The 10,056-nt window shown below is 35.3% G+C and overlaps 1 protein-coding gene across 1 annotated transcript; it reads left to right on the plus strand.

Annotated features, from left to right (window-relative positions):
* The first annotated feature begins 469 nt into the window (after nt 1–469).
* Nucleotides 470–9,770, plus strand: LOC127080328 (SH3 domain-containing protein 2). The gene is made up of 10 exons (XM_051020659.1): nt 470–688; nt 986–1,108; nt 1,204–1,273; nt 1,583–1,734; nt 8,189–8,290; nt 8,427–8,627; nt 8,749–8,811; nt 8,927–9,079; nt 9,173–9,247; nt 9,455–9,770. The coding sequence occupies exons 1-10, from the start codon at nt 629–631 to the stop codon at nt 9,569–9,571; spliced, it is 1,116 nt and encodes a 371-aa protein (XP_050876616.1). The 5' UTR covers nt 470–628; the 3' UTR covers nt 9,572–9,770.
* The last annotated feature ends 286 nt before the right edge of the window (nt 9,771–10,056 follow it).

Here is a 10,056-nt window from a genome sequence, read left to right on the forward strand (position 1 = left end):
TTATTCATGTGCGTACAAGACTTAATTCTAATTCACGAAATATTTATAATTCATACATTACAAAAATATTAAAAAAATATTCATCATTCATAAATATTAAAATATTAGATAAGTATAAAAAATATGAGATACAAACTTTTTAACGGATAAATATATAATAAAATACAAAATACATAGAGATAAATATAAAAAAAAATAGAACACATATTTGTAATAAATTCTTAAGAAAACACTTAAACAAATATTTGGCCCAACAAATTAAATTTATTTCAAATTCGTAAAAGTTAATTTTTACAATTTAATTAAGTAGTCATTTAAAGGAATGTGTATAAAATTATATAATACTCTTTTATTATTTATTTTGTATAATTTTAATCATATGAATTAAATTTTAAAATAATATATAAATCAATAAAATATATTATTTTACTAACATTTAATAATATAATAATTCATAAGTTCCTGCCTAGTTTCAATTTTGAAAGAAACACGAAGGGTGTAGTAAATTTCCATTTTCAAACAAAACTCTCTCTCTCTGGTACAAGTACAACTACAACAAGAACGATTCGGTGGTGAATCAAAAGTGTGCGATTCAATTGAATTGAACAAATCGATTGGGTTTCTTTGAATGGAAGCTATCAGAAAGCAAGCATCGAAGCTTCGAGAACAAGTCGCTCGCCAACAACAGGTTCTTCTTAACAAAACCTATTTCATTTTCGATCAACACAGATACATGATTTTGCTGAATCTTTGAGTATAATCAGTTCAATTTCTAGCTGCTAATTTTGCATACATTCCAACTCCAATAATGGATTCACAAATCCTTCGGTCTCCGTCTAATATGGCGGATTTTCTTATGCTTTGTATATTTTAGGGACTAAATTGAATTCATTTTTAAGTTAATTTTGATGACTCAATTGTTCCTTACTCTTGCTAGCTTCATCTATTTAGGTGTTAATCGTGAATCTCAATTGTTGTGGTTTAGGCTGTGCTAAAACAGTTTGGGGCTGGGGGATATGGAGGTTCGGATAATATGGTTACCGATGAGGCAGAGCTTCAGCAACATCAGAAACTTGAGAAGCTTTACATTTCGACACGTGCTGGAAAGGTTACACGTTCTTCTCTACGGATCCTCTAATTTCGTTTGTGTTTCGTCCCAATTTATTCTTTACTAAGGATGACATGTATTAATTAATTTTTCAGCATTATCAAAGGGATATTGTCCGTGGAGTAGAAGGTTATATTGTTACTGGATCAAAGCAAGTTGAAATAGGTTAGTGCTATTGGTTGGTGAAGCTGTCATCAAGTTTTCTTTTCAGTTAGTTTATAGAACTTATAGTACATGACGGGCCTCTGGCACCGCTAGGGAGGGTAGAGTCTATGTATCATCTGTGTTTGTTATATCTTATATTTCTTCACTTCTTCTATTATTCCATTATCTGTATTTCCGTTTTTTTAGCTGTATGTTTTCAATGTGAGGGTGATATTTTCAAAGAGTTAGATCTTATTTCCCGTCTCAATACTAGTTCCTATCATATTATTATTCAGTTTCTATTCTAATTCTATACATGTTATTTAATAGGAACAAAGTTGTCGGAAGATAGCAGGAAATATGGTGCAGAAAATACATGTACCAGTGGTAGTACATTATCAAGAGCTGCGCTAAATTATGGACGTGCCCGTGCACAAATGGAGAAGGAACGTGGGAACTTATTAAAAGCTCTTGGCACCCAGGTATCTACACTCAAATATATGCACGTGCGCGCGCACATACACATCATACGGTTAAGTATCACACCAGTACTTACGATTTTGCACCGAAATGAAGCAAATTTCTATTGACCATATGTTCCTCTTTAATTTGCTCTTTTTTAGTCCAAGCTTCACCATGCTGGATTAAAATCATGAGTATGTTTTCTTTTGTTTTCAGCGTTTCCTCAATCCTCAACCGTAGTCTGCTGTTCACTTGATAGTTGAAACTTAAGTATTTCTATTTCATTCAAATTCTAGCATTCAGTTTTTAACACCTATCAAATTCTGCTGTTCACTTGATAGTTGAAGCTTAAGTATTTCTATTTCATTCAAATTCTAGCATTCAGTTTTTAACACCTATCAAATTCTTCGGATCTTACTTTTTAGCCAATTAACATTGCATTATTTATTTAGTTCATATTATGAAACTGAAAGTCAAGTATGGTCAAATAAAACATTTATTAAAGGGTCTGTTAGTGCAGAGAAGGTTGTTCTCTAGGCGTCAAAAGAAATTCTATAGACTCTCTTGTTTGCTCTTTGACTCATGTTATTGAACCTGTTTATTTTGTACTTGTCTTTTGGTCTGGTGTTCTATATTAATGAATATCATTTTCTTTTTTATATTTGTGGTTCTTTTAAAATCACAAACCGGTTTAAAAACAAAACTGTTTTGTAAGTGGTTTTCGAAAATAAACCGGTACAAAGAAAGCAATCTGCTTTGGTTTGAAAAAACCGATTTAATAACTACTGTGAATCAGTTACAACACCGTTAACAAGCCTTAGGATTTTTGTGATTGTCTTGACTTAGAGGTTGAGACAAGAAGAATGAATACGATTCTTTAGGATTGGGCATCCAATATTTTTACCAATTTCATATATGGGTACCCAGTAATGTTTTCTTTTTGATACAGGTCGGGTTGGTTCTTATTTTAAAACGGTATGGGTTTTGGCAATAATGCATTGACCAAGAATTCTTGGCTTTTTTACAGAATTATAGATATTTCAATCTAAATTTATGCATGTAATGTTTTCTTTTTCTCCCCAGTTGAACGTTTTTAATTTTAATGAACCTGAATGTGAGTGAATATGTTAATGGTGCAAGAATGACACATGAAGCCAAGAAGAAAGAGAGAATGAACAAGATAGGAAAGGGAAGAAGATAACGAAAAGAAGAGATAAAACTCTTATTCATTCATTGATATGTACAGAGCTACAATGACCAATATATATATATATATATATATATATATATATATATATATTGGGTAATGACTGCTAGATAACAAACTGTAACAGAAAATTACACGTGTACGGATGAGATTAAAAGCAATATAAATTATGTTATATTAACATCTCCCCTCAAGTTGGACTATGGATGCTATATAGTCCTTACTTGGATAAAATGGAAGATAATGAAGGTGTGTGTAATGGTTTAGTAAAGGCATCTGCAAGCCGAGACTTTGTCGTGACCGGTAACAGGTGGATTAACTTGGATTGTAGCTTTTCATGGATAACGTGACAGTCAAGTTCAATGTGTTTGCTCTGCTCATGAAACATAGGATTGTGAGCAAGATATATAGCAGATTTGCTATCACAGAATATAGAAGCAGGTTGAGAAAAATTGATCTTGAAATCTTGGAAGATGAATTGCAGCCATTGAAGCTCACACGTCAGTGAGGCTAAAACTCGTTATTCTGCCTCAGTTGAAGAGCGAGACACATTGTTCTGTTTCTTTGATTTCCAGCACAGCAAAGAAGAACCAAGGATAAGACAATAGCCCGTAACAGACCTCCTGGTGTCAGGCAACGAGCCCAATCAGAATCAGTAAAAGCTGATAATTTGAGATTGCTGGAAGCAGAAAAAAGTAAGCCTTTTGCAGGGACATCTTTTAGATATCGAAGGATCCGTGTTGCAGCTTGATAGTGGGGGAGCAATGGGTTGGAAACATATTGGCTTAAATGTTGCACAACATAGGCAATATCTGGCCGAGAATTTGTCAAGTAGATTAATCTGCCAATTAACCGTCTATAGCTTGTAGGATCTTCTAATGGCTGACCATCATTAGCAGATAGTTTGGTGTTAGGATCAAAAGGAACTGCAGAGGGTTTTGAAGCAAGAAATCCACTGTCTTTTAGGAGATCAAGAGTGTATTTCCGCTGATTGAAGAAAATTCCTGTGTTGGATCGAGCAATCTCAAAACCAAGGAAATACCTCAATTGACCAAGATCTTTGATCTTAAAGATTTGATCTAATAAATGTTTGACAAAGTGAATTTCATCAATAGAATCTTCTGCTAACATAATGTCATCCACATAAACTAGCAATACAGTAAAATTATGAGGAGTAGCCTTAACATACAAAGAGTGGTCAGCCTTGGATTGAGAATATCCAATAGAGATTAAAAAAGATGAGAGTTTGACATACCGCTGGCGGCTAGCCTGTTTTAAGCCATAGATTGACTTATGAAGTTTACAAACTTGAGAGGTAGAAGAAGTGTACATACCAGGAGGAACACTCATATAAACTTCTTCATGTAAATCCCTATGGAGAAAAGCATTGTTAATGTCAAACTATTCTAAATGCCAGCCTTTGATTGCTGCAAGAGTTAAAAGGACTCTAACTATGGTGATTTTTGCAACAAGTGAGAATGTATCAAAATAATCAATGCCCTCCATCTGTGTGTATCCCTTTGCTACCAACCTAACCTTGTACCTTTCAATGGATCCATCTGCCCTGTATTTGATTTTATAAACCCACCTACTTCCAATAGGTTTCTTACCAGAAGGTAATTCAATAACATCCCAAGTGTGATTCTCAGCAAGAGCTTGTAATTCAACATTCATAGCATTTTTCCAACAATTCAACTTAATGGCTTGGGTGAAAGATTTTGGTTCAGTGTTATAGGTTATGGCACAACAAAAATGTTTATAAGATGGGAGACATTTATCATAAGTAAGTAATGAAGATAAAGGATATGCAATGTCAAAATCATTTGAATGCAATGAATGAGATTTGTTTATAGCAGAATATCAATGATAATATGCTAAGTAACTTGGAGGGTGAGAGGTTCCGTTGGATTGTCTCATAGGTTGAGTGTGATTTGGATTATCAGTTAGAACTGTAGGGAGGGATAAGGTGTTATCAACAAGAGCAGTAGGTGGGATACTAGAAATAGGATTGCAGCTGTTGGGAAAAGACTGAGCAAATTGGTTATTATCTACTGGACTATAAGTGTCGGTATTATGGATAGGACTGTGACTACTGGAGGTAACAAAATCAGGATGTTGGATATTGGATAAAGGGGGTGTGGCTGAGTCAAAAGGACCAACAGGAGTGTCAGTTTCCTGATGGATAGTTTGTAATTCAGTTTCCTGTGGAATAGGCATATCAGTAGTGGTAGCAGACCTATGCATAATAGGTATATCATCAAGAAAAAAATGAGATTGTGGGTTAGGTTAAGGTTGTTTATGTTGATTTGTGGTATCCTGGTTAATTTTGAATGGAAAGTTGTTTTCATAAAAGATAACATTTCTAGAGACAAAAGTAGTATGGCTGTGCAAATCATACAATATAAAACCCTTTGTGGCATCCTTGTAACCAAGAAATACACATTTTCTGGCCCTAGGGTTAAATTTGGTTCCGTGAGTTTGTAAGGTTGTGGCAAAGCATAAACAATCAAAATTTTTTAAATGTATTAAGGAGGGTGGCTGAGAAAATAAGAGTTCATGAGGACTTTTCGTTTTTAAAAGGGGAGAAGGTAGTCTATTTATTAAGTGGATGGCGTGATGAACACAAAAGTTCCACATGTTCAAAGGGAGATTTGAATGAAAATATAAGGTTCTAGCAACATTTAAAATGTGCTGATGCTTTCTTTCAACCATCCCGTTTTGTTGGGGTGTTTCAACACAAGATTTTTGGTGTGTGATGCCTTTTGACAAAAGAAACTCAGATAAGGGTAGAAACTCTGTACCATTATCTGTTCTAAGACATTTTAGGGATGATTTGAACTGATTTTCAAGGTAAGCTATAAACTGAATGAGACTATTTTTAACTCGATCTTTTGTTTTAAGAAATATAACCCAAGTGTGTCTACTATAATCATCAATCAAGGTCAAGAAGTATTTGTGTCCTAGAAAAGAGATAGTAGAGAAAGGACCCCATACATCAGCATGGAGTATTTCAAAAGGGGCACAAGATTGAGTATTACTATGAGAAAAGGGCAACTTTTTCTGTTTGCCAAAATGACAAGATTCACAAGGTTTATTATTCTTTGTACAAGGAATGAAAGGAAACATTTTGCAACTGTATTTAAACCTATATCAGAAATGTGTCCTAATCTATAATGCCAAAGATTACAAGTATCATTAGCAATTGAATTATAAGCTGAAGGTTGAGGTGACTAGTCAAGAACATACAGTCCTCGTTGCACCCTAGCTGTACCAATCATTGCCTTGGAAAGATTTTGCATGATTTGGTAAGTATCAACAGTGAAACGAACAGAACAATTATTACTATTGACAAACTTAGCAATAGAGATAAGATTGACATGAAAATTTGGCATGTAAAGAACATTGTGTAAAGTAAGAGAAGGTGACACAATGACACTGCCAGACATGGATGCAGTGATATGAGAACCATCGAGTAGATTAACATGAACAGGTATGATATTAATGCATGTAAGAAAAGCAGTTTTATCAAATGAAATATGGTCTGTTGCCCCAGTATCAAGAATCCATAGGTTAGCATGCTTACCATTTCGAGTGGTTGAATGAGAATTCATGGCAAAAGGGGAAATGGAAATAGAATTGGCTTGAGGACTAAGTTTGGATTGTTGTAGTAATTCTATGATGTTGTTATACTGCTCCTGAGTGAATCCAAAAGAAGATGTTGCTGAGCCTTGTGGAGAAGTATTAGATGCAGTGTTAACTGCAGCAACGGATTGAACACTATTGCCAGCACTCTGAAATTTACTCTTCCCTTTAAATCCAGGTGGATAACCATGCTTCATGAAACAAGTCTCCACAGTATGATTTGTTCTTCCACAATGACTGCATACACGATTATGACCTCGAGCACTAATAAACCCTTGAGTCTTGTCCTTTGAGTAGTTAGGTTTTCCATAAGAATTTCCTGAGTTGGTTTGAATTTGGAATGCCATAGTTTCCTCAGTATTAGTAGCAGTAGGATTCATAGCAGCTACTGAACTATGCATCTCTTGTTCTTGTTGAATAACAAGAGAAAACACTTTGTCAATGTCCGGCAGGGGATTCATCATCATAATTTGCGACTTAGAGTGTGTAAATTTTCGTTTAATCCTTTTAGAAAGCGAATTACACAGTCTTGGTCACAATACTTCCGAATTGAAGCAATAACACCACAAGAACAAGGTATAGCACATGAACAAGTAAGAACAAGGCGATAATTTTCCAATTCATCCCACAGAATTTTTAACTGAGTAAAGTAATTTGAGACATCAAGATTACCTTGACGCAGCTTGTAAAGATCTTCTTGAATGTTAGATATGCGAAATAGATCACTGTGAGAAAACCGAGTTTGGAGGTTCTTCCAAACACCAGCAACACTATCGATCCATAAGACAGATTTGGCAATGGCTCCTGAGATGAAACGGTGTAACCAAGCAAGTACCATGGTGTTGCATCGAATCCATGGAGCATATAAAGGATCTGCTACTGGAGGTTTGGTTAAGGAGCCATCGATGAATTTCTCTTTGTTCTTCGAAATCAATGCAATATGCATCGACCTTGACCAACTGTGATAATTCTTGTCATCGAGTAATGGAGTCACAAGAATGAGTGCCGGATTTTCATTAGGATGGAGATAGAAAGGATTTGTGGAATTTGTCGAAAAATCAAGGTAGTTCTGGGAAGCTATTGAAGAATAGGAAATCAAGAATCAAAGGATATTCTTGGAAGATTTCGATTCTGCAGTAGAGAAAGCAGAAAAACGAAAGAACCAGGAGATGGAAGATAGAAAACAATGGCTACCAGAGCTTTGAAAGCTCTGATACCATGTTAATGGTGCAAGAATGGCACATGAAGCCAAGAAGAAAGAGAGAATGAACAAGATAGGAAAGGGAAGAAGATAACGAAAAGAAGAGATAAAACTCTTATTCATTCATTGATATGTACAGAGCTACAATGACCAGTATATATATACATTGGGTAATGACTGCTAGATAACAAATTGTAACAGAAAATTACACGTGTACGGTTGAGATTAAAAGCAATATATATATTAATAGAATATCTAGGCCAGGTCCCAGCCAGTATTGAATCAAACTTACTAATTATTATCCAGATCATTTAGTTAATCTTTCTCACGTTTATTTATATGCCAACTCATTGTTAACTTATCCGGTGTATGCTTGCTTGCCATCTTTATTTGATCATTGTTTGAAGTATTGGCTGATGCTAAGGTTGCAGAGCCCTTAAGAGCAATGGTGACGGGTGCTCCGTTGGAGGATGCTAGGCATCTTGCTCAACGTTATGATAGAATGCGGCAGGATGCTGAAGCCCAGGTATCTTGATATTCATTTTTCAGTAGTTGCCAGTTTTTTTTTCTCTTTGGTAAACATCTGAATAAGTAAAATAGTTCATAAATAATTTTCCGTTTGTATGAACTTTGTAATTACTCTGTTTCTTAAACCTAGACAGGCCATTGAAGTTTCTAAACGCCAGGCAAAAGTGAGGGAAACACCAGGCCATGCTGACAATGCTATGAAACTGGAAGCTGCTGAAACAAAGCTGCAAGACCTGAAGGCCAACATGGCCATATTGGGGAAGGAAGCAGTTGCAGCAATGACAGCTGTTGAAGCACAGCAGCAGAGGTTAACACTCCAGCGTCTTATAGCTATGGTATTACAGTTTCACCCTATGATGCTTCAATATTCAGTTATTGTAAAATGTCAGATCAGTTATAGATTATAATATATTATTTCTCCCACTTAAATTTTGCAATCTGCTTCTGATAATGAAGGTTGAAGCAGAGCGTGCCTATCATCAAAGAGTGCTCCAAGTACTTGATCTTCTTGAAGGAGAGGCAAGTGATGGTGTCTCTTGATCACTTTTTCAAGTCACATATGCCATCTGACTGTTTCATCTTTTTCTTTTGAAATCAAGATATGATTATGTGTTATGTTTATATGTAATGACAGATGGTATCAGAACGACATCGTATCGAAGCCCCTCCTACACCTAGTGTGGACAACAACATGCCGCCACCTCCATCATACGAAGAAGTGAATGGTGTCCATGCTTCTCAGGAACACAATGGCATAACAGACAATATGGGTTACTTCTTAGGAGAGGTTAGACTGTTTCTTGTAAGATGGTTACAGATAATGTGTTGAAAAATAATAGACTGCTTACTTTACTTTCTGTTTCACATTTTACTCGTGCAGGTTTTATTTCCCTACCATGCCGAGTCTGAAGTTGAACTAAATTTATCTGTTGGGGATTATATCGTCATTCGGAAGGTTTGTGATTTACGGACTTTATCATTGTATGCTTTTTCGACAGAGAATATAATTTGCTTAATTTATTTGAAGAATTATCTAGCTCTCCCCTCGCTTTTCTTTTTTTACGTGGTATTGCATATGTAACAACATTATCATATTTAAAACTGTTCCTAATTTTATTTTTTGGGTCAAAAATTGTTCCTAACATGATTGCGATTTTGACAGGTGTCAAAGAATGGATGGGCCGAGGGCGAATGCAAAGGAAGAGCAGGTTGGTTTCCGTTTGGTTATGTTGAAAGGAGAGACCAAGTCCTTGCAAGCAAAGTGGCGGAAGTGTTTTGAAGTTTCCTGTTGGTTTCTTGCCCTAGGGATTTTGTATGTGTTAATGTTCTGGTTTCTGATTAGCAATAGATAGTGTGTTCTTAGCATACATCAAATTAGGTGACAACTTTTTTTCATGTGATTATCCATCTATAGAAGATTGTCTTTTTGTTCACAGCTATTTTTATTACATTGGAGATGTTCTTAATTTCATCTTTCACACTTTGTGTTCGTAGTTTATTAAGCATTTTTCAAGACTGCCAAGAATCTACCCCTTTGGTAATTATATGGTGCAACCACAGTGTATAGACCTGTTTCGAGATGATTGATAAAATCCAATTTGATAAATTGTTAACGTTTCATTTTCTCGAACTAGTTTTTGAAATATCTGTTCAAACGATAGTTACCGTTTGTTAAAACTGCTTCTATACATTGGTTCGTCTTGCTGCAAGAGCTTTTCAGAACATGTCTTTTAAAAGTCCATACTTCTATCATGCCACTGAAGA

The sequence above is a fragment of the Lathyrus oleraceus genome, chromosome 5 (genome assembly GCF_024323335.1).
Source record: "Lathyrus oleraceus cultivar Zhongwan6 chromosome 5, CAAS_Psat_ZW6_1.0, whole genome shotgun sequence".
In the NCBI taxonomy this organism is placed as follows: Eukaryota; Viridiplantae; Streptophyta; class Magnoliopsida; order Fabales; family Fabaceae; genus Lathyrus; species Lathyrus oleraceus.

Excerpts from the sequence above, each read along its gene's own strand:
- LOC127080328 (XM_051020659.1), top strand. The coding sequence starts at position 629 with ATGGAAGCTATCAGAAAGCAAGCATCGAAGCTTCGAGAACAAGTCGCT. Across the intron at positions 1,735-8,188 it reads TAAAAGCTCTTGGCACCCAG|GTTGCAGAGCCCTTAAGAGC; the intron begins GTATCTACACTC and ends GCTGATGCTAAG. Across the intron at positions 9,080-9,172 it reads TGGGTTACTTCTTAGGAGAG|GTTTTATTTCCCTACCATGC; the intron begins GTTAGACTGTTT and ends TTACTCGTGCAG.